This window comes from Bos taurus, chromosome 6 (assembly GCF_002263795.3).
Source record: "Bos taurus isolate L1 Dominette 01449 registration number 42190680 breed Hereford chromosome 6, ARS-UCD2.0, whole genome shotgun sequence".
NCBI classification, from domain to species: domain Eukaryota; kingdom Metazoa; phylum Chordata; class Mammalia; order Artiodactyla; family Bovidae; genus Bos; species Bos taurus.
This window is the reverse complement of record NC_037333.1, coordinates 110,575,702-110,603,264: the sequence shown is the minus strand read 5'-3', so window position 1 is coordinate 110,603,264 and position 27,563 is coordinate 110,575,702. Positions and strand designations below refer to the sequence as shown.

At 41.5% G+C, this 27,563-nt stretch overlaps 1 protein-coding gene and 1 long non-coding RNA gene across 4 annotated transcripts in view; both read right to left on the bottom strand.

Annotated features, from left to right (window-relative positions):
- Positions 1 to 950: 950 nt before the first annotated feature.
- Positions 951 to 8,039, bottom strand: LOC104968938 (uncharacterized). Its single transcript, XR_003035229.2, has 3 exons — positions 7,645 to 8,039; positions 5,009 to 5,217; positions 951 to 4,483 (listed from the first exon to the last, which is right to left on the bottom strand). It is a non-coding gene; the product is annotated as an uncharacterized lncRNA (long non-coding RNA).
- Positions 8,040 to 16,771: 8,732 nt separating this feature from the next.
- Positions 16,772 to 27,563, bottom strand: part of C1QTNF7 (C1q and TNF related 7) — a 128,389-nt gene continuing 117,597 nt past the window's right edge. For 2 of the 3 annotated variants that reach the window (XM_005208316.5, XM_005208315.5), the window contains exons 2-3: positions 24,823 to 25,068; positions 16,772 to 18,206 (exon numbers count right to left, since the gene is read on the bottom strand). In XM_005208316.5, coding sequence (XP_005208373.1) covers positions 17,575 to 18,206; positions 24,823 to 25,060 — 870 coding nt within the window. In that variant the 5' untranslated portion in view covers positions 25,061 to 25,068 and the 3' untranslated portion in view covers positions 16,772 to 17,574. The remainder of the gene's footprint in view (positions 18,207 to 24,822; positions 25,069 to 27,563) is intronic. The other variant, NM_001076201.3, reaches the window with a different exon arrangement.

The following is a 27,563-nucleotide window of genomic DNA, read 5'->3' as shown; positions in this document are numbered from 1 at the left end:
TTCCCAGTCCTGGCTGGCTGGACTAGGGGAGGGCCCTGACTCAGCACATAGCCCATCCCCAAACTGGCCCCTTGGCAAACAGGGACCAGCTAAGCTGTGGGACCCCCACCCCAGGGCATTTGAACTGGGAAATGGGGAGAGAATTAGGCAGAGATCGGGCACTTGGACCTGAAGCAAGAAAGATGCCACCACCTTGCCCTGGACCAGGAATGGCCAGGAGAGGCTGAAATGATGAGAAAGGAGAATCTGCAAGGTAGAAAAGACACACAGAGGTGACAAAGCCAGGGGTCGTATGAGGAGCCCATGAGTGCCGAAGGAAACAGACACAAAGGGGAGAGGGATCAAGGTCAATGTAGAAGAAGGGAAGAAAAATCAAGGGCAATATTGAGGAGGGGATCAGGGTCTGCCACATCCTTCACTGAGGTCCTCAAGGACAGTTCCTACAAGGTCTGATCAAAGCAGGATTCCTTGACCATTTCTTTTGTGCTAAATTAAGAAGAATCTGCTTCATCAGGCAGAGAAGAAGAAATGCCCTGTGGCATTCCTTATAGGTGGAATCTACAAAGAAATAATGCACATGAGCTTACAAAACAGAGGCAGATTCACAGGCTTAGAAAACAGACTTATGGTTACCAGGGGGAAGGACGGGGGTAAAGGATAGTTAGGGAGCTGGGATGGACATGTACGCACTGCTATATTTAAAATGGATAACCAACAAGGACCTACTGCACAGCACACGGAACTCTGCTCAATGTTGTGTGGCAGCCTGGATGGGAGCGGAGTTTGGGGGAGAATGGATACATGTATACGTAGGGCTGAGACCTTTTGCTGTTTATCTGAAACTATCACAACATTGTTAATTGGATATACCCTAATACGAAATAAAAAGTATAAGGAAAAAATACATAAATAAGGCAAAAAAAAATCTACATCATAAGGTAGTTGTCAAGTTTTGCTTTTATTTTTTTTATTTGTTTATAATTTTATCAATTTTATTAATTTATTTTGGCTGTACTGGGTCTTCACTGCTGCATGGGCTTTTCTCTGCTTGTGGAGAGCGGGGACTGGGGCTTCTCGTGGCAGTGGCTTCTCTTGTTGCAGAGCATGGGCTTAGGCACGCAGGCTTCTTTAGTCGCAGCTCCTGGGCTCTAGAGTACAAGGTTGCGGTGCGCGGGCTTAGTTGCCCTGCAGCACGTGGGGTCTTCCCGGACCAGGGTTCGAATCTGAGTCTCTTGCATTGGCAGGCGGGTTCTTTACCACTGAGCCACCAGGGAAGCCCAGAAATTCATATTGAAGGCCTACTGTGTTACACTACACTGATCTAGAAGCAGGACACACAAAGCTAAAAAGAGGTGTGGACCCTGCTCTTGTTATGCTCTGATGGGGAGAGAAGACTTGCCTAAGAAGACAGGGAGTTTGTATCACATGTCAAGGCTATATCTTGGGAAGAATGCAACGTACAGTGCAAAGATTTATAATGGGAAATTATTTCCATAAGAAGTATTGTAAAAAATCTAGACGCATGCTCAGAGCCTTACCACTCAACACTTTTTTATCCATTAACACTGACCTAAAACACATTTTAAAAACACTTAAAAGGCATTATGTAGATACTGAAGGAAGAATAAAAGGCCATGTGCAATCATTTGCACCTTAAAATGTTGAGCTTTGACTTGGTGGAGGAATTTTAGGGGTACAGTAAGATGTTGTACAAAATACCATGGACATAAAGAGTATATCCTTCATTGTGAGGAGTGATAAGGGGAGAGGAGGATGAGAGTAGGGCTATCCAGAGCCACTTCCTCCACCTCTACTTCTACATCAACTTCACATCTGTACTGGGGAGGGGAGATGCACACGGGTGAGAAGGAGCAGTTTGGTGAAAGGCCAAGAGAAGGTCTTTTCTCCTTTATATCCTTCTTACAGAAAATGAAGAAGGAATAAAGCATCCAGTGCCCTGTATCCCCAGTTTTAGAGCTGTGTGTTGGAAATCTTCCAGAGTTTGTGATGAGATGGGGTGGTGGGGGTGGGAAGAAACATATGGAATAAACTCTGAGAAATCTGGAGAGCTGAGGCTCACTCTCAGCTGTTTCCATTATATACAGTCAATTTATCAGGAGAACTGTCTTCCTGGTGTATCAAATTCTCCTTTTTATTTCACAGTCACAAAAGCTAATATGACCAGAGACAAACAGAGAGGTGCCTACTGAGCCTATTGTTCATCTCCTGGTTTCAGAAGCTGAGTTTAAACACTCTAATTTCTGTGCTTGAGAATCTGACATGAGTGACCTCTTGTGTTTTGGTGCCTGTAATTGATTTTACATTATGCCAGCTGAAATAGTATGATCTAAGCATGTGGTTGATTAGTTTAAGCTACATGCCAGGTGCTTTTAATAGTATGAAACTAGGTATGATCTTGCCATTTAGGGTTGAATTTGGAACACGAAGGATTCCAAATTCTCATTGGAGCTGGCTCATTTATTTCAAGGAAGGCAAGTGGATTTCTTGTCAAGGGTGTAGTCTTGTCCATGGTTGGTGGCCTCCTGGAGATTTTGCCAAGCAGAATTCTGGACACAGTGGGAAGGAACGCTGTGATCACTTAATAATGTTTGCTGTGAGTTCAGAGAAAGGGCGGCAATCACTTGTTTTCTGCTTTGGATGTACTATGGAAAAGACTTACAGGGTGTAGAGGGCTTGTCTCAAAGTCATGCAGAGCTGGTTATTGGAATTGCCAATACTGAGGGAGTCTGAGCATGGGTTGGAAAAGCATTTCCAGATATAGAGCATTTCAGAAGGGAGCGGGTTTATTAAGAAGAAAAAGCAGAGATAATGTGAGCACTGCGACACAGCAGGCTGACCTCCCAACAGACCAGAGAGAGTCGACAGTTCTTGGGGGTTAATAGCCAATTTTTATAGCCTCAAGACAAAGTAAATTCCTGGATGCTTGGCATTAGGTGATTGGTTGAGACACTATAGTGTATTTACTGAGTGGCTATCTTTGCTTAATTGGGAGACAGGAAACTTGTTAATAATGGTCAAGGGATTTTAGTAACAGTTGGGGCTCAGCCAACTTCTAAGGTGACCTGGGTTCTGGGCTCCACTTCTGAGGCCTTGGTGTGAGGTCTCAGATCTATGACCCTGGGACGCAGGGCTCAACAGTCAGGACTAGGTCTTCAGTCTTCTGACTTTCCATCCAGCATTTCTTATGTCTTTCTGATTCAGTTAAATCTGACTTTGATGCTGTTTCAGGAATCTAAGAATCCCTTCTCATAAGAAAAGCTGCTTCTTATTATAGGAGAAATTAATTCATAGTCCTTCTGAAGGTCACTTGGATTCATGTCATGCCTTTGCAGGAGAATTCTAGTCAGGTAGAGTTGCCAGATTTAGCACATAAGAATACAGGGCACCCAGTTAAATGTTTATTCTTAAACAGTTATTTGTTGCACTAGATGACACTCAAATTTGATTGGACATCCTGAATTTAATCTGAATTTTGTGCCTAGGAGGAGTCAAGTGGATAAGGACTTCTTGGGTATGTATTTAACTTTGTATAGTGACTTATATATATTCTGGTTTGGGGTTTCCCATGTGGCTCAGCGATAAAGAATCCACCTGCCAATGCAGGTTCGATCCCTGGGTCCAAAAGATCCCCTGGGGAAGGAAATGGCAACCCATTCCAGTATGCTTGCCTGGGAAATCCCATGGACAGAGGAGCCTGCAGGTCTACAGTCTTTGGGGTCACAAAAGAGTAGAACATGACTGAGAGATTAAACATCATATGTGTCCGGGGTTCTGACCATCTCACCTACCAGCCATCTGATTATTATCTGCCAATACTCTGACCACGGGAACACCTCAGGCAGCTGTACTTTAATTTTAGTTCTGAATACAGTTGTTCCTCAGTATAGTGAGGGGTTGTTTCCAGATGCCCTGCGGATACCCAAATCCCTGGATGCTTGAGCCCCTTCCAATCAGCCTGCAGTATCAGCTGAAGTGGAATGGGCATACCAAGTACCGACTGCACAGTTAAACCTGGGGGTTTTCTGCAGAAAATCCTTGAAATGCCATCATTGTTTCAGAGTAATTTCAGTAACAGTAGAGATGCACTGCCATGTTAAGAATGTCTGAAGCTGTGGCAGGGAGAGATTATAGAGACAGCTTTTTCCCATTGTTTATTTCAGCGGGGCAGTCTCTCACAAGCAGTCTTGTAAAAGATAGTGCTGTAATTTAAGAGGATGGCTGCAACATCTTAGGATTTATGATTTTTCTGCATTCAGTGATTTCAGATTACTTCTTGGAATTCTGACCAGATTGAGCAAGGCGTGAGTTCCATAAATCCTGCCACCTCCATGATGGTCCTGGAGCCCAGCCATGATCCAGTCTTCTTCATATGGCCACTCATAAACACCTTTGCCAGCCAGGAAACGCTTTGGTTCTAAATGACTTCATACTGTGGGTAACCCTTCGGATTTATAGTTCCTGACTAATAAAAACACAATAAAATGATGTCAATTCCAGACTCATTTCCTTCCCTGTTTATAAACTAGGGTCATTTTGCTTTATTTTTGCTTTAAAGAATTCTCTGGATTGGACAAGCAGTTGTGTCACCAGAGAATTTCAAAGATGGTGTTCATGCATACTTCAGCCTATAGTGTCTAGCCTTTTTTTCCTTAGACTTTTTTCTCTGCAGTCCTTTGGAAGTGTAATCATGTGTGATGACCCTGACTATCCAAGAACTTATATAAAAATTTTATGTAAAATATATTTATTATACAAATTGAAGTTCAAGATCAAAAGGGTAGAAATTAAAAAAAAAAAAAACTCTGTTAGTAACTACTTTTGATGCAGACTCTTTCTATGCACATGCAAAGAGACTTTAAAAATGGGATAATCACTGAGAAGAGTTTAAAAATGGGATGACCACTGAAAAGATTCTCTAGTAACCTACTTTGTTCTGTTACTATTTCTTGAACATCTTATGGTGCCCGGGCATTTCCATCCCCCTTACTTTTAATGACACTGTATATATTCTACTGGATGAATGTATCACAGCTTGTTTAACCACGATTCTATCACCAGACACTTAGGCCGTTTCCCAATTTTCCATATTATAAACCTTGGTGCAGGCTCTTTCTTGTAATTAAATCTTTGTACACACGATCAATTATTTTCTTGGAATACGTGCTTCGAAGTTGGAAACTCTGTGAGTTTTGTATCCTAGACAAAACAAAAAGGAAATATGTTGGTTAAGGTGAGAGGGAATGGGGAAGAGGGCATAGTTTCTGGCTGCTTCTTGTGTGCTTTCAAGACAGGATACGGTTCAGCTAGGGGTTCTCAGAAGGGAGCCATGGTTGTTGGCAAACAGATTGTGGGGACTGAGTAGATTCCTTCCCTGTGAACATACTGTACAGAAGTTCTCGGCTGGGACGATTTTGACCCCAGGGACATTTGGCAGTGTCTGGAGATATTATTGATTGATCGCTACTGAAGAGGAGCTGGGTAATCCTACTGCCCCAGGGTAGAGGCCAGGGATGCTGCTCCATGTCCTAGGATACTCAAGGCAGACCACACAAGGAAGATGCTCTGTCTTCAAACGTCAGTATTGCTGATGTAGAAAAGAAAGAAGAGACGTGTCTGTGTCAATGTGTCTTTTGGAAACCATGGCACAGAATTTAAGCAATCCTCGTGGCAAATTTCTTTTTTTCTTTTTAAAATTTTCTTCTCCAGAAAACTCTGGTTACCCAACATATTCAGTACATCTTACACTTGATCTTGGTCCCACACTGAGGGATGCATGAAGCCCATGAAAAGTGCGGTCCTGCGTGCTCCTGGCTCTGTGTGTGTGTGTGTGTGCACGTGCGTATGTGTGTGCGAGTGTGTGTGAGCACGTGTGTACGGTAGAGACTGTCTGGTGAAGAAAGCCAAGAGGCATTGAGGCTGCCTGGTTTTTCTAAGCCTGTGATATAATGACGATGATGGTGAAAGATTGCCCGGCTTCTCCTTGGCAGAACTAAACCAGACCCATGGACCTGGCACCAGTCTCTTAGGGCCAGTCTTTGTCCCGTGTGCAGAGCAAGGGTGGTGGGTGCAGTTTTCACTAAGTAAAATTTACATGGTCTAGCCAGAGTGAATGTTTTGGTCATGCTTGAGCACATCCTGATAGTGACAGGCTTAGTTACCATTTGAAGTAGGAAGTATATTAACCAGCATGAAAGGAAGACAGTTGAGGAATGGGGCTTTTCCCTCATAGCACAATGAGCTCTCTATGAAACAGGGTCTCCGTGAAGTGGTCTTAAGAGGCGGGGAGTAAGGTGTGTGTGCTCATAACAGAGCAGGGGTGAAGTAGGCAGGAATTCCAACCCCATGTGTATTAAGGCTTGACTGTGTCTTCTTGCTCAGTGGCTCCCAGAATTGCTTTTCTCATCTCTAACAGGGTAAGAGGAACACTTAACTCCTGATGAGCTGGAACTCTGGTAGAAACTTGAACCCTTGAATGTGGAATCAGCTACCTGTGGCTTTTGCAAGTTTAGGAGAGGGATTTATGGAGGGGACACTTCTTCAAAATCTGTTCATCATGGCCAGGTCTTGGCCCCAAACTCTAGTGTAATCTTCTTGTAATTGGACCTGGACCGCTCTGAGGCCTGAGGGCTCCTTACGCTTGAACTATTGACAGCCCTAAGTGGCTCCAGAAGGTGTTTCTTCTGCTCTTCTCAAGAGGGGGCAACAGGGCTCTTGCACCCCCTCCGTGGAGTTTTGGAGAGAAACTAGAGAAGGAAGGGATTAAGGAGAGGGGCCCTGGTGGTCCGGTGGTTAAGACTCTGCACTTCTGCTGCGAGGGCATGGGTTCAGTCTCTGATTAGTGAACTAAGATCATGCATAACATGTTGTTGTTGTTATTTAGTCCCTGAGTGGTGTCCAACTCTGCAACCCCATGGACTGTAGTCCGCCAGGCTCCTCTGTCCATGGGGTTTCCCAGGCAAGAATACTGGAGTGGGCTCTCATTTCCTTCTCCAGGGGATCTTTCTGACCCAAAGATTGAACGATGGCTCTTGTATTGGCAGGCAGATTCTTTACCACGGAGCCATCAGGGAAGCCTTACTTGTCATGTAGTGAGGCAAAAAAAAAAAAAAAAGAAAACAAAAAACAAAACAAGCAACCCCCTACAACAGAAAATAAAAAAAAGAGGAGTCCCACGCTGTCTAATTTCCACTTGCTCCCACCCCGCTTCTTGACTCCTCTTCAATCGTCTCTCCTTGCTTTCCAGTTCTTTCCCTGAGAAGCCCCTCTCTGCACACAGCGTTGCCCAGCCTCCCTTTCTTCCTGAAGCTGTTGGGTTTGGCTGGGGAAGGAGAGAGAAAGGATACTGGAGGGTGGAGGAGCGCAGGGTCAGAGTTTCCTGCCTTGGCTCCCTCCCCACTTCTGCCTGGTCCTAGTCATGGCCAGGCGCTTCTCCAGGCGTGCTTCCTGGAGGAAGGTCTCCTTCGGAGTCTCCCACTCTCGGCTGCATTCAGCGTCCACTGTCACGCCCCTCCCCTCCAGGCCTGGGCAGTGATGGTTCCTGCCCTGGCGAGTGCTTGGACCTTAACGCTTCTGCTTGCTTCTTTTCACCTTGTCTGCCCTTCTGAATCCAGTTGTTCCACTGACCTCTCTGTAGTGAAATCCTTTTTAGTGTGTCCTGTTTGGACGCCGAGTGGCACATTCAAAGGCGAGTGGAACCCATAGAGACTGTGGTAGGTGGCTTCAACTTTGATCTCATCCCTTGTCATTCTTAAGCAACATCCCAGCATTGAGGGTCCTGATGTGTCCATCCTATGCTGCTCCTTCGAGCGGAGATGGAAGTGGGAGAGGCACTGCTTTTCCTGAGAAGGAAATAAGGTACAAAGCTAAAAGGACCCAGGATGGTACCAGTTACAAAGAAGACACAGAGCAAATGGCAGCTGCTGGTGCATTTAGGCATCAATTGATGATCTCTCAAGAAGCAAGAAGGAAAACGGGACAATAGTGATGCAGCCAAATTGATGAACTAGGATAGCATTTCAGTGCCCCATAGCAGTGCTATTATTATGTTGGCCAAGGAAGGCACTGGGTTTACTGGCTCTTCTTTGATTCTACAAAGAGACCAATCTCCAAGTATGCTTTGCTCCTTCTTGTTTATAATTATCAAAGATAATTGCATAGATTTTTGTATATATTAGGATATTGATATGAAAAATCAGAAGATTTTAGGGGAAGAAGAAGATTTCAATTGAGAACAATCCATTCTTTCATTAAAAGCCAACTGGGAGCTAGCATTAAGACAGCCTATAGTGAGTGATCATCTCAGATGCCAGGTTTGTAGAATGTACAATATTGAGCAAGTCTGACAAAATACCAGTCTTCCTCGGTGGCTCAGAGTAAAGAATCTGCCTGCAATACCAGAGACCCGGCTTTGATCCCTGGATCAGAAAGATCCCCTGGAGAAAGGAATGGCTACCCACTCCAGTATTCTTGCCTGGAGAATTCCATGGACAGAGGAGCAAAATTAGATTATCTCAGAGAAAGGCCATTGTGGCAACAGATTGATTTTGTATAATGCAGACAAAATAAATATGGTTTTGATTTTATATGAAATCAGCCTACAGAGGTCATCTGTTGCTTTTGACTGACCACCATTAGGCTCTCTTTCCCTAGACCTGGTACCTTTATTTTTCATATGACTTAGGTGGGGCTGATTCTGTCCTTCACTCTAGGAATGGACATGTGACATGGCCTAGCCAATGGGAACGTCACCTTCCCTTAGCCAATCATTGATTAAGGGGCACACTCATGACTTAAGCAGGACCAATCAGAACTAAAGGACTGTCATCCTTAGATCTTTGCTAGGAGTACTGAGAAAGAGAAAGAGAAAATGTGTATATATATTTTCTGTTGAGACTGCAAAATGCAAACCTGGAGCTGTTGGTGGCTGTCTTTGTCACAATGGCAGGTGTCTGCCTGAAAGTGAAATCTACTGGGGGAGAACCCATCTATGAGATGGGAAGAGATAAAATCCTGGTGACAATGAATGAGAACCCAGATATGGCTAGAGAATTTAATGCTACTTCATTGAGTTCCCCATTCTTGAGCTGGTTTGAACTGGATTCTGTCCATTATAATCTTAAGAGTCTTGATTAACTCACAGGATGGGCTCAGGGCTTTTCTGGGGTACTATTTCTCTCTTCACCTGCAAGAATTTGGGATATATTGGGAAACTAGGATCGACATATATACACCATTATGTAAAAAATAGATAATTAATGAGAACTCACTGTATAGCAGAGGGAAAAAAAGAAGGTACAATCTGTTTGTGGGGCATATATTAAGTGAATCTTAAAATGCATTCCAATATATAGCAGGTGCAGAAAATAGTGTTTGACTTCACTTATATGAGGTATAAGGCTCCCTGGTGGCTCAGCTGGTAAAGAATCCACCTGCAATGCAAGAGACCTGGGTTCAACCCCTGGGTTGGGAAGATCCCATGGAGAAGGGAACAGCTACCCACTCCAGCATTCTGGCCTGGAGAATTCCATGGACTGTATAGTCCATGGGGTCACAAAGAGTTGGACACGACTGAGCGACTTTCACTTTCACATATGAGGTATCTTGAATAGTCAGATTTGTAGAGTTTGAAGGCACATTGGTAGATGTCAGGGGCATGGAAGGTGGGGTGGTGAGACAGAACAGGGACTTAGTACTTACTGGGGACAAAGTTTCAGTCTAGGAAGGTGAAAAATTCAGGAGATGGATGATGGTGGGAGTTGCACAAAAAATGTGAATGTACTTGGTGCCACCAAATCGTACAGGTAAAAGTGATTAAGATAGTACTTCTTATATATGTGACTTTTATCACAATAAGAATCATTTAAAAAAGAAATTAAACACACATTTTATATCATATGATATAATCTATTGATTGAGATAAAAAGGTGAATTGTCTAATACATAATAAATAACTAATTTCTAAATATTCAGGAAAAAGTAGGCAGAGGCTAGATCCCAAAGAGTCTAATGCCTAACTAAAGGCTGTTTGCAATAATATTAGGAAGGATAACATCTTTTTCAAGTGACTGAACACCCTCCTCAAAAAGACTTAAGTGAAATGGCATTTAATGGCAGCCGTAACTGAAAAGTCCAAAGGAAGAGCTGGCTATTATAGACATGTCTAGATCAAGATCCAAGTGATCTTAAATTTCTCTCTTTATCTCTGTGTTCTGACACCATCTGTGCATGGTTCCACTCTCATGTGGTTTATGTTTTGTGATTGTAATATGGTTGTTAGAGTCTCACAGAGTCAAGTCCAATGGGAAGGAAAGAGAGTCTCTTTTATAGACATACCAGCAAAGTCTCACAGTTCTGTTTGAGTTACCTGAATGAATTATTTTGCTGAGCAGAATGCTATGCTTTGGTCAGGCCTGAGATTTACAAGCTGCAAGAGTCGATTCTACCTAGAATCTCAAAGATGTAGCATGTGAAGGAAGGTGGTCCTTTAGGAGGACACTGGGTATGAATACCAGAAAAATGATATGCATTTCAGGTATCAAATAAATAAATTCAAATTGGTCTTCAGTCACTAAGTTGTGTCTAACTCTGTGACACCATGAACTGCAGCATGCCAGGCTTTCCTGTCCTTCACTATCTCCTGAAGCTTTCTCAAACTCATGTCCATTGAGTTGGTGATGCTATCTAACCATCTCATCCTCTGCTGCCCCCTTCTCTACCTGCCCTCAATCTTCCCCAGCATCAGGGTTTTTTTCCAGTGAGCTGGCTCTTCATGTCAGGTGGCCAGAGTAATGGAGCTTCAGCTTTAGTATCAGTCCTTCCAATGAAGATTCAGGGTTGCTTTTCTTTAGGATTGATTGGTTTGATCTCCTTCCTGTCCAAGGGGCTCTCAAGAGTCTTCTCCAGAACCCAGTTTGAAAACATCAATTCTTTGGTGCTCAGCCTTCTTTATAGTTGAACCCTCACATCCATACATGACTACTGGGAAACCCATAGCTTTGACTATACGGATCCTTGTTGGCAAAGTGATGTCTCTGCTTTTTAATACTATGTCTAGGTTTTAAGAAACAGCTTATTTTGCAGACATTGGAGGGCCATTGATGGCCTTCAGGCTGTGGAGTGACCTGACCATGTATGTAATATAGAAGGACTGCTGCTAAGTCGCTTCAGTCGTGTCTGACTCTGTGCGACCCCATGGACTGCAGCCCACCAGGCTCCCCCATCCCTGGGATTCTCCAGGCAAGAACACTGGAGTGAGTTGCCATTTCCTTCTCCAATGCATGAAAGTGGAAAGTGAAAGTGAAGTCGCTCAGTCGTGTCTGACTCAGCGACCCCATGCACTGCAGCCTACCAGGCTCCTCCATCCATGGGATTTTCCGGGCAACAGTACTGGAGTGGGGTGCCATTGCCTTCTCCTATATAGAAGGACAGATCAAGCTTAATATGGAGAATGGATTGGAGGATTGTGTCCAGGGGCCAAGATTCAACTAAAAGGTTTTTTTTTGTTATTAGTTCAGAGGAGAGATGGTAAATGTACAAATGAAACCTTGACACTGGCAATGGAAAGCTACAATGATTCAGAAATGTACTCTTAGGGGCTAGAACCATAAACACTTACAGTGAATGAAATTCACCGGGGAAGGGAAGGAAGACATCCAGGATGCCCCTTAGGTTTTGGCTTTGGTGACAGGGTGAGTACTGATGGCATCTATTGATAGCGGAACTACAGAAGGAGCGAGAAAGGAAGGTATAAGCTAACAGTAGTGTTAATCACTCGGTTGTGTCCGACACTTTGCGATCCCAGGGACGGTAGCCCGCCAGTCTCCTTTGTCCATAGAATTCTCCAGGCTTGAATACTGGAGAATCTCTTCTCCAAAGCAACAATAACTAATATTTAAAATGTATTTTAAATACAAAACATCCATGATCTTTTTCATTGGGTGGCTGAGAAAAAGCATATTTAAAGTTCATGGAATCTTTTTTTTTCCATTACAAAAAACATCATTCACAATGATGACTGACCTGGGAATGCTCTTCTGTATGCCCCTATACAAGGAAACACACGTGTTCTGTAAATGGATAACAGAGGTACATGCGTGTTCATGCAGACACAGTTTAGTATTAATCTCACCCTTTCGTTTTTATTTGTTTTGCCCTTTTGTTCTCATCCTCTTTTGACCCGTGTGTCCTTTCTGTATTTTATCACTCTTTCCAAGTGGCTTTAAATCCTTGTGGAATGAGACAGTACATTGTCAACCAACATTTCTTGATACATGTTCATTACAAGTCAGCTCTTATGAAGAATGACTGGAATGGGACTTGCAGTTTTTTAAACCAAAATTGTTCTTCTTTCCTTATACAAATACCAGTAAAAGTGAATAAATTTTATCTGTCATTTTTTAAGGAGTAAAAGACACCTGCTTTTGCTTAAAAGTTTATCCTTTTAAAACCAAAATAGCCTTTCCTTTCCCACTTTAGCTCTCTGATCCCCTTCACAATCCTGCCAGATATTTCAAAATAAAATTCATTCCTTGGCCTAGAACCAAGCCTCCAGCTAAAGAAACTTCAGTTTAAAAAGCTACTCAAAATAGGCTTTGCAAGAAACATGTAACAGATAAGTAAATAAAACGGAGTCCAAAAAATGAATGCATTAAAGGATCATGATGAGAAGAAAATTTAAATTACATAATACTCTTCTGGGTCATGACTGTCTTCCATGACTTCTCCATCTTCAGTTTCTTCAGCAAATCCCATAGTCTTCAAAGGGCCTGTATTTTGTGCTTCCCCAGATAAACTTTTCCTGTTGGCTGGTTGTTGTTTTTTTCTTAAAAAAACAAAAACAACAAAAAAAAACTTTACAGCTTGGAATGCCAGGTTCAGCTGCTATTTAGAGGCAGATGACTATCTCAAAAAAAAAAAAAAGGATGTCCTTTTCATTATAGGGGACTGGAATGCAAAAGTAGGAAGTCAAGAAGCACCTGGAGTAACAGGCAAATTTACCTTGGAATATGGAACGAAGCAGGGCAAGAGCTAGTAAAGTTTTGCCAAGAAAATGCACTGGTCATAGCAAACACCCTCTTCCAACAACACAAGAGAAGACTCTACACATGGACATCACCAGATGGTCAACACTGAAATCAGATTGATTATACTCTTCACAGCCAAAGATGGAGAAGCTCTATACAGTCAGCAAAAAAAAAGACTGGGAGCTGACTGTGGCTCACATCATGAACTCCTTATTGCCAAATTCAGACTTAAATTGAAGAAAGTAGGGAAAACCACTAGACCATTCAGGTATGACCTAAATCAAATCCCTTATGATTATACAGTGGAAGTAAGAAGTAGATTTAAGGGCCTAGATCTGATAGATAGAGTGCCTAATGAACAATGGATGGAGGTTCGTGACATTGTACAGGAGACAGGGATCAAGACCATCCTCATGGAAAAGAAATGCAAAAAAGCAAAATGGCTACCCAGGGAGGCCTTACAAATAGCTGTGAAAAGAAGAGAAGTAAAAAGCAAAGGAGAAAAGGAAAGATATAAGCATCTGAATGCAGAGTTCCAAAGAATAGCAAGGAGAGATAAGAAAGCCTTCCTCAGTGATCAATGCAAAGAAATAGAGGAAAACAACAGAATGGGAAAGACTAAAGATATCTTCAAGAAAATTAGAGATACCAAGGGAACATTTCATGCAAAGATAGGCTCGATAAAGGACAGAAATTGTATGGACCTAACAGAAGCAGAAGATATTAAGATATTAAGAAGAGCCTGCAGCCTACCAGGCTCCTCCATCCATGGGATTTTCCAGGCAACAGTACTGGAGTGGGGTGCCATTGCCTTCTCCTATATAGAATACACAGAAGAACTGTACAAGAATACACAGAAGAACTGTACAAAAAAGAGTTTCACGACCCAGATAATCATGATGGTGTGATCACCGACCTAGAGCCAGACATCCTGGAATGTGAAGTCAAGTGGGCCTTAGAAAGCATCACGATGAACAAAGCTAGTGGAGGTGATGGAATTCCAGTTGAGCTATTTCAAATCCTGAAAGATGATGCTGTGAAAGTGCTGCACTCAAGATGCTAGCAAATTTGGAAAACTCAGCAGTGGCCACAGGACTGGAAAAGGTCAGTTTTCATTCCAATCCCAAAGAAAGGCAATGCCAAAGAATGCTCAAACTACCACACAATTGCACTCATCTCACACGCTAGTAAAGTAATGCTCAAAATCTTCCAAGCCAGGCTTCAGCAATATGTGAACTGTTAACTTCCAGATGTTCAAGCTGGTTTTAGAATGGGCAGAGTAACCAGAGATCAAATTGCCAACATCTGCTGGATCATGGAAAAAGCAAGAGAGTTCCAGAAAAACATCTATTTCTGCTTTATTGACTATGCCAAAGCCTTTGACTGTGTGGATCACAATAAACTGGAAAATTCTGAAAGAGACGGGAATACCAGACCACCTGACCTGCATCTTGAGAAACCTATATACAGGTCAGGAAGCAACAGTTAGAACTGGACATGGAACGACAGACTGGTTCCAAATAGGAAAAGGAGTACATCAAGGCTGTATATTGTCACCCTGTTTATTTAACTTATATGTAGAGTACATCATGAGAAACGCTGGACTGGAAGAAGCACAAGCTGGAATCAAGATTGCTGGGAGAAATATCAACAACCTCAGATATACAGATGACACCACCCTTATGGCAGAAAGTGAAGAGGAACTAAAAAGCCTCTTGATAAAGGTGAAAGAGGAGAGTGAAAAAGTTGGCTTAAAGCTCAACATTCAGAAAACGAAGATCATGGCATCTGGTCCCATTACTTCATGGGAAATAGATGGGGAAACATTGGAAACAGTGTCAGACTTTACTTTGGGGGGTCCAAAATCACCGCAGATGGTGATTGTAGCCATGAAATTAAAAGACGCTTACTCCTTGGAAGGAAAGTTATGACCAACCTAGATAGCATATTGAAAAGCAGAGACATTACTTTGCCAACAAAGGTTCGTCTAGTCAAGGTATGGTTTTTCCTGTGGTCATGTATGGATGTGAGAGTTGCACTGTGAAGAACGCTGAGCACCAAAGAATTGATGCTTTTGAACTGTGTTGGAGAAGGCTCTTGAGAGCCCCTTGGACTGCAAGGAGATCCAACCAGTCCATTCTAAAGGAGATCAGTCCTGGATGTTCTTTAGAAGGACTGATGCTAAAGCTGAAACTCCAATACTTTGGCCACCTCATGAGAAGAGTTGACTCATTGGAAAAGACTCTGATGCTGGGAGGGATTGGGGGCAGGAGGGGAAGGGGACGGCAGAGAATGAGAATGCTGGATGGCATCACCAACTGGATGGACATGAGTTTGAGTGAACTCCGGGAGTTGGTGATGGACAGGGAGGCCTGGTGTGCTGCAATTCATGGGGTCGCAAAGAGTTGGACATGATTGAGCGACTGAATTGAACTGAACTGACTATCTCAAACCACCTCTTATCTCTCTTCTCTAATCTTTATTTACCTTGGCCTCCCAGACCCTTGTCCTGACACGGAAGGAGAACCATGACTGGAAAATTCATGGCAGGCAGAGGAAATAGATGAAAGCAAGATAGATCTGCAAGATGAGAGAAGGAAGTATTGCCCACAGGTACAGCTGCTTGATCATTGTAAATTTCACTCTCCATAATAGTAGCATCCAGCTCTGGAACACACAGGGGCTTCACACTTTCTTATGAATACAATCTCCAGTTCTCAGGTTGCCATTTGAGACTCTTGCAGATACGGCCAATGGATCCCTCTTTTGGGTCTCTGCACTCACTTTCCTGCTTTGTCCCCATTGTTCCCTCTATCGGAAGTGCCCTCCCTCCACTTTGGCCATTCCATGTCCCATCTGTCACTTCAAGCCAAGGGGGCAGAGATTTCCCTAGTTGTTTTTTCTCTCACATCCCAGTTTTGGAGTCAACATTTTCCCCTCAGCATTCCTTCCAAAGTATTTTGTCTTTATCTCCAGTTTAGTGCTTGTCATATTTTAGCATGATTATTTCCAGAATTCTAGGTATTTTGTGTGTGCATGCATGTCATTGCCTTTCTTATTTCCTTAGAAAGTGGATAGAAGGGGTTGCACCAAATTCATCTTGGTGTTGTATTATCTTCATAGAACCCAATGTAATGATTCATGCATAGAGGCATTGAATGATATTTATTATATGAATGAGCAAAGAATATGGAAGGATGGACCGGATGCAAAAAAAAAAGAGGGAGCTAGGGAATACTGTGGCCAGGGGAGTGGGCGTGAGAGTATTATGGGCTAGATTATCTGAGGAATTGCAGTTCAATGGGGAACGATGTTGACACTGAGAAACAGTGGAACTAAAGGGTGTGTGAGACTTAGAGGGGACAGTCATTTGCTCAGATGTTTGGCCATGCCCTCTCCTCCTGTTCGCTCCTTCCATTAACTCATTCATAAATCAGTGGTCATATGCTTTGCTTTATTAGAATTCATTACCTGGGAAACACATGAGAAACAATATCTTACTACAATGGACAGCCGTGCCCTCACCTTTGTTAAAACTAAAACGACAAATATTTGTCCTGAGACACTATCATGATAAAGAATTTAGGAAAACGACCTACTGACTAATCCCTGAAACCTGTTTTTCTTTATTTCCATTACTACTCCCAGGGTATCTCTAGATTTTTTTTTCACCCCTTCCTGATGGCAAATACCATTGGTGTTTTGAGGATGAGATGGGAGAGACTATAGCTGTTGAATTCCTTGTTTTATTTGCATATCTCCCACCTATTTAAAAGAACACATCTTAGCACACAAAGTATTTTTCCAGGTATAAAATCTCTGGTTTCAACCCCCAGGCATAACAAGTCCTGTGTGCTTCCAGCACTGAGTCAACCTATTTGCCATGGCACTTATCATACTGAACTGTGACAATATGCTCAATATACATTAGCCTAGGGATTTTGTCTTAACTAATTAAATCTGACCCAGCAATATAGTGTCTGGATCCTACAGTCTCTTGAAAGAATTGTTGAGTGAATATATACAAGCATGAAGGAAAAAATAATATAGCAAAATAATCACTTTAGTTTGTTTGAAATTACTTGGCATCTCTCACCTTTGTATTTTTACTTATTACAGTTTTTGAGAATTGTCAAGGATTTTGGGATGTTTTGATTCTCTTAAATAACATGCAAAAATGCACTTTTATGAAGATTTAATGAGACAATATCATTGCCAGCTGGTTTTAGGACTCAAGAAATTTAATAGAAAATTTGTAACATTGTCTTTAATTTGTTTAAATATTTCTGAACATCACTTTTGAGAGAACATATCTGGATTTTTGTTTTATATAATTCATTTTAGTGTGGTTTCAATGGTTTGGTGGTTCAACTTGTTTTAACGGATTCTGCTAGAACTGTCTGTAAATGCTCTGGAATCTGAGTGGGAGTATTTTTGGATCTCATTTCCGCTCCTTCCAACTTCCAGGGCCCCAGATTAAATCAAAGTGTCTGCCATAAGGATCTTGGGACATTCAGGCCAGCAGTCCTCATCAGAGCTCATCGTCTTCTGATATGGAGTCTAGATAATCTGTGTCAACATACAGGAGAAATCCGGAGAACAAGCTGTCAGCCCAACCTGGGTCTGAGAAGAGCCCATTCTGGTCAGTGAAGAATATCTCCAGCCAGACTTCATCTTCTGGCTGCAGATAGATGACTGTGGACCCTGAAGCCACGTCATGGTTTCCTGTGTTGGCATCAAAGGTCTTTATCCGATACTGCCCATTGTGTACCAGCCCGATGGCCAGGTGCTTGTTTGCCAATGTGATATCATAAGAAAAATAATAGATCCCTGGGAAGGCACAGATGAACTTTCCTGTTGCAGGGTTGTAGTGCTCTCCCTCGTTGAAGAGGACTTTGTTAAATATAATTGGCAGCCTTTCTTCTGGGTAGCTGGTTGTGATGCCAACAGAAAAGGCAGATTTGAGCACGATGCTTCCACATCTACACACTCCAGGCAGCCCCGGGTCCCCTTGCTCTCCTCTGTCTCCTTTTGGTCCAGGAGGCCCAGGAGGCCCTACTTCTCCTTTCTCTCCCTCAGGTCCCATGGGTCCCTTCTTCCCAGTCTCTCCTTGGTCCCCTTTCTCTCCAGCAAGGCCCAGGGGTCCAGCCTTACCTCTCAAACCTTCAAAAAGAATTTAAAGTTTAGTTAATGGTTCCTATAAATATAGAGTCACAAACAACATGCCCACACACCCCAAGTTTGTCTTCTCAACTTTCAACAGTATACTACTGAATAATTCATATTTTAAAAAAAAATCACTGATGTGCTGCAATGAAGACAGAAAAATTTCATCAAAATATCAAGAAAATTTTCTTGAATATATGAGAAATCATCTAAAACCTGACTAATTAAAAAAAATTAACCATCATTTTGATGATGAATCACCCGCTGCTAAATTAGATACACACAGACACTCATCATTACTGGAGGAATTCAAAAGCATGATGATATTATTCCCCAGAGTGGGGTCATGCGGATAAGCAGGACAAGATGAATCCTAGAGGTTACTTAGTTATGTGCCCCGTTCAGCTTTTATCAGTATTATTAATAAAAAGTTAATTCAAGTTAGATTAGCTCATATTTGTTAAACATTTACAATGTCCCAGCTGCAATGCCTTACGTGCATGTGTCATCTGCTTTAAGTCTCGCAACAACTTTGTTAACTAGGAATTATTATCACTTCTAACTGTAGATGAAAAAACTGAGCCATGGAGAAGTTAGTTTGTTCGAAGGAACAGACTTAGTGAAGGATGGAGAGGTGATCTGAACTCCAGCCTGCCTAACTCTGGCACCTGAACATCTTTTGAGAGATGTGTAAATTGTGAGGTGCAACACAGAGAGGGCTCTTCAATATTTCATGATAACCAAACAACTGTGACTACCACCATGGTGTGGGAGTTTTTTTTGGTGGAGAAAACTGAGTCCCAGAGAGGGAAAGAAAGTTGCATCAGTAGCAAGACTAGGACTGGATATCGAGCATAATGATGTTCTCCCTTCATCAAAATGCCTTTTACTTTTGTGGCTGAAATTAAAAGGGAAAAAACTTGTTTTTTGACTCTACAGCTAAGTGGATGTATTATTTTAGTCAAGTCCTTTAATTTCTCTGGGTCTCCATATATGTAGGAAAGACGTAAGGGCTGTGAAAAGTAACAGTGACCTAAAAGTATAAAAACTGTCATTCAGTGCTATGGCCAAATCCATTTCATAAATAGCTTCTTGAAAAGTATCCAGATTATTGGTAATTTGTAATACATTTTTATAGTCAGAGGAAGTATATTATTGTTATACTATGTAATTTTACTCTTAACTATGTATCTGTTCTCTGGAATTTTATTTAGCTAAGTCTTTTATCTTGATAGTACTTTGATATCACTTACTTGGCTATTACACATACATCAGTTTATGAGTTTTAATTATTTTTTCAGTTATTTGGCAAATTTAGCAACAAAGTGTTCTGGATAATACAAGTTTCAGGAGAATTAAAGCTATCCCCTTAAAACATCAAGTATTTTGTCTCAATGATTTGACAAAGAAGTTGTTTAGTAATTTATGATGCATAGAAAAATGCTAATAATGAATGCAACCCTTTTTTGGCAACATGGGGTTGCAAAGAGCTGGACACAACTTAGTGACTTGACAACACCAACAACCGGATACAGCAGCAACAGCGCAGTCAGCATTGTTACTGATCACAGGGCTGTGCTCCAGCTCTAGATGACCGTTGCTGTTAAGTTTAAATTCTGTTGCAGGGAAAAGCCAATTCTGACTCCATGTTGGAACTGTTTCTCTGACTTGTTTTTTATTACTTTTCTTATTATAATCAAACATAACGGCCCATCTCAGAGAAGCCTGCCCTTCTGCCTGAATGTTAAAGTGCCTTGTTAAGCACCCAGTCCATCTGTAGATGGCAGGAAGAAAGAAATTAACACATCCTCTGCCTGAGGCTTGCCATTCCAGGAGATATTTGCAAGATTAATGGCCTTTTTACTTTGTTTCCTCACCTTCCCTCATCTCTGATCTATAAGGGAACCTGAAATCCAGACCCCATAGATGGTTATTTTGAGACATTAGTCTAACATCTCCTCAATCAGCTGGCCTCCAAATAAAGTCATATTTCTTGCCTCAGTACCTCGTCTCCAATTCCTTGGCCTGTTGTATGGTAAGCAGAGCAAGCTTGGACTTGGTAACAATTCCACTAGCGCCAGCCAGAACAAACTAGTATTTATTTCTTGAAATAAGGCCCCGATAGTCCGATCTTTTGATGTTTGTTTCTGTTTGGTAGAAAAGGAATATGAATACTATTTTACTGTGAAATTAACTTTTGAATCAAGGACTACAACTTACACATTGCTATTTTATTTTCAATAGGAGCTGTCTTTATACATGATTTTGATGTATCATTAAAAAAACATTTTGGCATCAGTAGCAATTTCTACCACTAAATTTCATTATGTACTAAAATTCCTCTGTCCCTATAACTTTGGGCAAGTCAGCTCTTGTCTGAATTTCAAATGCCACATTTGTACTATGAAAATATTGGATCTAAATCCACTCTAAACCCGGCAGGGAAAGTAGTAAACAGTGACTCAGCAGACCCGATAAGCTCTGGTTCAGCTGTGGATTAGTTGGGTGAGTGTGAAGAAGGGGCTTTATCTCTACAACTTTAGTTTCTCAGTCCTTGAAATGCAGGTTTTGGACTAGATTTCTTGAGGTCTTATTCTCTTGAAAATCTTAGAGACCAGACCATAAATACTAAGATGCAGTTTTACAATGCCATGAAAAGGTCTTTATAATCTCAACACTTGGATCTCTATAGTTATTGGATATTTTGAACTGCTAGGAGTTAGATAACCAGGGACTAGCTGTAATAATTTATAGTAACTCTTCCTGTGTGCTTGAAGGATTTGCCCTGTGATAAGGGCCAATTAATGAAGAATGGAATGAAGGGATGAATCACTCTCCCCTCCCTATTCAGTCAGACATATGCTGGGTAGAGAGGAGAATTATGGAGTGTTAGTCTATGCTTAGATACTGAAACTTGGAGAGAATGCATTTCTTCTTGGTTCTCCATGAAGTGAGCTTAGAAGGATTTTTTTCTTTAGTGCTATTTCTTTTTTCGATCCATCCACGCTCCACCCATGCACTCATCATACATTTATGTGCACATGCATATATCCATCTAAACCATCTAATACTGATTGATCATCCACTACATGCTAGGTGCTGTGCTGGGTCTGAGTGCCCTTGACTTGAATGACAACTGTCTTATCCCCAAGTTAGCTATTATGACATGTTACATTGTGATCTGCAAATATGGGTCATAACTAAGTTCATAAACATCCAAAGCAGTATAATAAAATAGAATGATCTCTTCACAAGGTGGTTCTAGTGTTTCCTCTGTCCATGGAATTTTGCAGGCAAGAATACTGGAGTATGTTGCCCTTTCCTCCTCCGGGGAATGTGATTTCACATTATATTAATTAAAAAAAAAAATGCTACCACAATAATTGCTATACACCAGTGAGGGAGACGGGCTTCCTTGGTGACTCAGATAGTCAATAATCTGCCTACAATGTAGAAGACCTGTCCCTTTGTCAGGAAGATCCTCTGGAGAAGGAAATGGCTACCCACTCTAGTATTCCTGCTTGGAGAATTCCATGGACAGAAGAGTCTGGTGGGCTATAGTCCATGGGGTCACAAAGAATCAGACATGACTGAGGGACTAACGCTTTCAGTTCACAGTGAGGGAGACATATTTTTATGGAAAGTTAATAATTCAAACTCTGTAATTTACAGTAGGGAAGCTGGACAGAGCATATACTTGACCTTGCCAGGGGGCTGAGGTGGATGTGGTGGGGATAAATGGGAAGACATACACAGTATTAAAGAGGAAACAGGAAGCAGAAGCTCCCAGCCGAGTTGTGTCCAGTTCCAGACACATTAAAAGCTAATCCTCAAAGCCCCAGGGCTCTGTTCTTATTGTTTGTAAATGAGATGCGCCTTCACTGACCACACTGACATTCTTGCTTTTCTTAGCTGGTGTATATCCTTACCTATATGTATGTATACATTGGATTTAAATAAAACTGGGAAAGTCTTTTTACTTTTGGATATTGATTTTGTCTTTTGTAACATTATTATGGACTATGATTTTTGCTAATAAGGTTATGGTTGAAATTAAGTACTTAATGTAAAAATCACTGGTACAGTAAATTCTTAATTAATAGTGATGATGATGATGATGATGATGATATTGTAACCCTGTGCGCCCATTGGCCTGACCCACCCAGTGTTTGCTTATCAAGATGGCAGCAATGTTGTGTTTGTGTTCACATTCCCTAAAATGGGGTTCTCAACCAGGTACAATTCAGCACCCAGGAAAAACTGGCAATGCCAGGAGACATTTTTGGTTGTCACAACTAGTGGGGAATGCCCTGGCATCAAATGAGACGTGGCTAAATGTCATTCAATGCGTGAGATAGCCATCCCATGGCAGCAATTATTTGGATCCAAATATTATTAGTGTGGAGGTTGAGGAACCTTGGTTTAGAATAATGTTGGAGAGCAAGAGGTGTACAAAAATCTGTTGAATGAAAAACGCATGAATGGATGGATGAGTGAATGGATTGGTGAATATGGGGGTTACCTGATCTCATACATGGTTAAAATTGTAGCAATTGTTGTTGTTCAGTTGCTAAGTCATGTCTGATTCTTTGGGACCCCATGGACTGCAGCACACCAGACTCCCCTGTCCTCCACTATCTTCCAGAGTATGCTCAAAATTATGTTCACTGAAGCGGTGATGTTATCTAACCACCTCATCCTGTGCTGCCTTCTTCGCCTTATGCCTTCAGTCTTTCCCAGCATCAGGGTCTACTCAGTCACTCAGTCATGTCCAACTCTTTGCAATCCCCTGGACTGTAACCTGCCAAGCTTCTCTGTCCATGGAATTTTCCAGGCAAGAGTACTGGAGTAGGTTGTCACATCTCTTGCATCTCCTGCATTGCAGGCAGATTCTTTACCACTATGCCAGCTGGGAAGCCCCCAGGATCCAACTGCTAACATTCTATTTCAGAACCAGGGTCAATTACTAACATTCAATTAATTCTGAATGCATATCCATATCTTTAAATAGCACTACAATTACCTCATGAAACAGGTCATTTCTAGTTTATTATATGGCTTTAGATATTCACAAACGTAGCTATGACTAATATTCGCAGATCACAGTGTAATAGATAATAACAGCAAACATTTACAGAATGCTTATCACATGGCACTTATTCCTGAGTATTTTGTATGTATTATTTTTCTTAATCTTCACAATCACACTTACTAACTCCAATTTACCAAGAGAAAACTGAGATTCAAAGGTTTTTTTCTGCTCCAAGGATGCCAAGTTAGTAATTGAAAGAATCATATCTTTCTGACTCCAATGCATTTTTGTGTGACCACTACATTACCATTTCCAGACACAGTAAGCTAAAAAGGCCAGTAATATCTAACTATGATCACGGTGTTATTATAGAATTTCAAGCATATTCATGACACAGTACTGTGTTCACAGGTGTTACCAAATAGAAGACATTGAAAGATGACGAGAGAGCTCCAGATGAAAGTTTATCTGATGTTGAAACTTCACCTAAAGATACTTTATCTAGTGTTGATTAAGGGCCATAGATTCAGTAGCTGCTGATTTGCTAAATATTTTCTGCATAAGAAATTCAGCAATGAATTATTATCTAATCACTTGAATATATATATATAAATATAAATATACATATATATAATGATATTGTTTCCCATAACATCAGTAAATCACATGCAGTGACTAGAGACATATTTCTTAGATCTATTGATTTTTTTCTTCCTATCTTTGTCCCACATTTTACACTTGGAAACTTGTTTTTCAGAGATTGATTCCATCCAAAACTTCCTTTTTTTATCATTAACACAGCCTCACTAGAATTTTAATTCGGTTTACTTTGAAGCATTGCAGAATCTGGCAAGCTTTATGAGCCAACTTATTTGTGGGAAGAAAAAAGTGACACTTACTGAAAGAGTAGGGGACAATTGTCTTGCTGTATGGAGCTGTAAGAAATCTCGATTTTTAGCTGCCGTCGGACGGGTGGGGGAGTGTTGAACTAAGAAAGACCAGCAAAGGCTACACAGTACTATTATCATTTCACCTGTTCGAGAAGTAAAATCTAGACGCCTTTTGTGTCTTTTTGAGGCTCTGAGGGCAGAGAGGATAGCCCCTGTGCTTCTGGCTCCTAATTCCTGCCCCCTGCTTCATCTGTCCGTCTCCTCCCCATACATCTGTCCGTCTCCTCCCCATACATCTGTCTGTCTGTCCATCCATGCCCCCTCTCACAGGCAGCCACTGTACCAGCCCAGAGGTCGTGGGGATCAGATGTTCCAGGTGAATTCATCTCTGCCAGGCGTTACCCTGCCCTTCCATCTTCCTTAACTTACTGAATCATCTGCCACTCTGCGTTCTCCTTTATAAACGGGACCACGTCCCCTTGAAAGAGCTGTCATTAGGAAGCAGTGAGATTGCAGTTAGAGGGTTTAGAGCAACTGCAGCATAGCAAGGACTCAGTAAGTGGTTCCGATTAATGAAGGTGAGGTCGGGAAAGGACTGAAAGGGCGCTTCTCATTTGAAAAAGCAGCAAAGCGAGGGAGTCATCTTAAGGTGGGGGCGACAGAGGGGTTTTTACGGAACTTCATTCATTACCTGCGGCCCCCTTTTCACCTTTCTCTCCTTTCCTGCCGTCTCTACCATCTCGTCCTGGAAGGCCGATGCGACCATGGGGCCCGGGGGAACCATTCGCTCCAGGGGGGCCTGGAGGCCCAGGCAGGCCAGGAATGCTACAGATATACCTTGGGGAGTAGCTCTCTCCTTTGAACTGATTACTCCGCGGTTGTCCACTGGCGCAAATGGCAAAACTTGTAACATAGAGCAAGACAAACATCTTTGGCTCTGAAAGAGAAACACACGGACATCAGCGCACCCTCTTAGGTGGGGGTTTCAGGATAAAGGAACAGGAGAGTGGGCATTTTCAACAATTCACCCCAGGACCACCTCACCACGGGTGTCTAAATACTGTGTTTCCCCTCATAATTCCACTTGACGTTTATTAGCACATTATTCCTTATTATAATTAAATTTATTTATCTTTAATTGAAGGATAATTGCTTTACTTTATTGTGCTGGTTTCTGCCAAACATCAACATGAATCAGTCATAGGGATACCTATGTTCCTTCTCTCTTGAACCTCCCTCCCACCTCCCTCCCCATTCCACCCCTCTAGATTGTTACAGACCCCAGTTTGAGTTCCCTGTGTCATACAGCAAATTCCCATTGGCTATCTATTTTACATATGGTACATATTACTCTTTTTATTAATAAGCTTTCTTGTAAAAGCACAGTATTATCTTAAGTCAGAAGGAAGAAAAATGTATTTATTGAACAAAATTACTTGGTGGAATGCTTTTGTAAAATTCCTGGTGACTCAGAAAACATTGTCTGAATTAGCACATTACTGATAGCTCTCAGTTGGTGGAGATGAAGCACTGATTTTTAAAATTCCAAAATAAATCACTTTGTTGCATTTTTTCCCTGCAGGAACTAATGATGGACTTTGAAAAATATTTTTTTTTTTTGCAAAAGTATGCATTTTTTTGGCTTCCCTGGTGGTTCTGTGGTAAAGAATCTCCCTGCCAAGCAGGAGACTTGGGTTCAATCCCCATGTTGGAAAGATCCCCTGGAGAAGGAAATAGCAACCCATTCAGTCTTCTTGGCTGGGAAATCCCATGGACCGAGGAGCCTGGTGGGTTACAATCCATGGGGTTGCAAAAGAGTTAGACACGACTGAGTGACTGAACAACAACATGCATTTTAAAAAAGAAAAAGAAATGCAAATGAATAAGATAAACATCAACATTATTCTCACCATGCAGAGATAATTACTGTTTATACTTTGATGTATATGTTCTTCTGGTCTTTTTTTTTTTCTGTATTATGATGAAAAGTGATATTATGACATTCCTGGGAGTCTTTAACTTTTTTTTTCACTGAACAATATGTAAGGAGTATCTCCCCATGTCAAAAATTTTCATAACATTAAAAACTTTTTTGCATTTGTCTCTATTGTCCTTTATTTTTTTTTCTAATTTTATTTTATTTTTAAACTTTACATAATTGTATTAGTTTTGCCAAATATCAAAATGAATCTGCCACAGGTATACATGTGTTCCCCATCCCGAACCCTCCTCCCTCCTCCCTCCCCATACCATCCCTCTGGGCCGTCCCAATGCACCAGCCCCAAGCATCCAGCATCGTGCATCGAACCTGGACTGGCAACTCGTTTCCTACATAATATTTTACATGTTTCATTGCCATTCTCCCAAATCTTCCCACCCTCTCCCTCTCCCACAGAGTCCATAAGACTGTTCTATACATCAGTGTCTCTTTTGCTGTCTCGTACACCGGGTTATTGTTACCATCTATTGTCCTTTATGTACACCATTTCCCTTTAATCTTTGTTTCCAGTTTTGTTTTTTTTTGGGGGGGGGGCAGGATAAGCACCATGGTAGATAGACATCTTTATATCTAATCTTTGTATGCATCCATGGTCATTATTTTAGAATTTATAGACTTTTTAAAGTAAGTGAAGGGAAGTGACATTTTCAGGAAAATCATGTTTTCCATTTGCTAATCATGTGTAATGCCAATTAGTGTTAATTGGAGTTCTTTGCATGTCCTGAGTTGGGGGTGTCTCAAACTTTAATTTAAAATCTGCAGGATAGAATACTTTAGTATCCCATTAAGCTGTTAGTATTGGGGCTCAATTAAATAGCTGAGTGAAATTAAACCATGCAAGTTGCCCTGTGCCCTGAGTGAAATAGGCAACAGGTCTCCTCAGCTCTGATCTAATAGGGTTTTTTTTTCTTCACAGAGCCTGGATGCTGACAATGATGGATCATCTATTAGCATCACATTTGGCATATAGACGGAGTGGTGGGTAGTTAGGCTAGGGACAGTTGATTTTCTAGGCTAACGGCCTTAGGGCTGTTTGCCTCTTGGGTGGCGGAAGCATACACGTGTTTTTGGAATCGTGTAAATGAGTTGTTTTTGCGTGGTTGGACCTGCGCTTTAATGAGAAATCTGTACAATGCTTGATGTCTATGCCTGGAATATACTTGTCCAAAGGAAATAATCATAGCTTGTGAGAAAAGCAATTGGATAGAGTTTCTTTATTTTTTGACAGCCACATCAGAAAATTAACCAGCACACTGTACCACTTTTATGGCACCCATGGGGAAATTGCAACATCTTGGAATCACATCCAGAAATTTGCCAGAGCCTAGGAATGACAAACTGAGAAAAACAGAGTGTACATGTGGTTCGAAATAAGTCTGATTCCTAGAAATCTTATTTAGTGAAAAACTGAAGGAACTTATCCAAATAAAGGC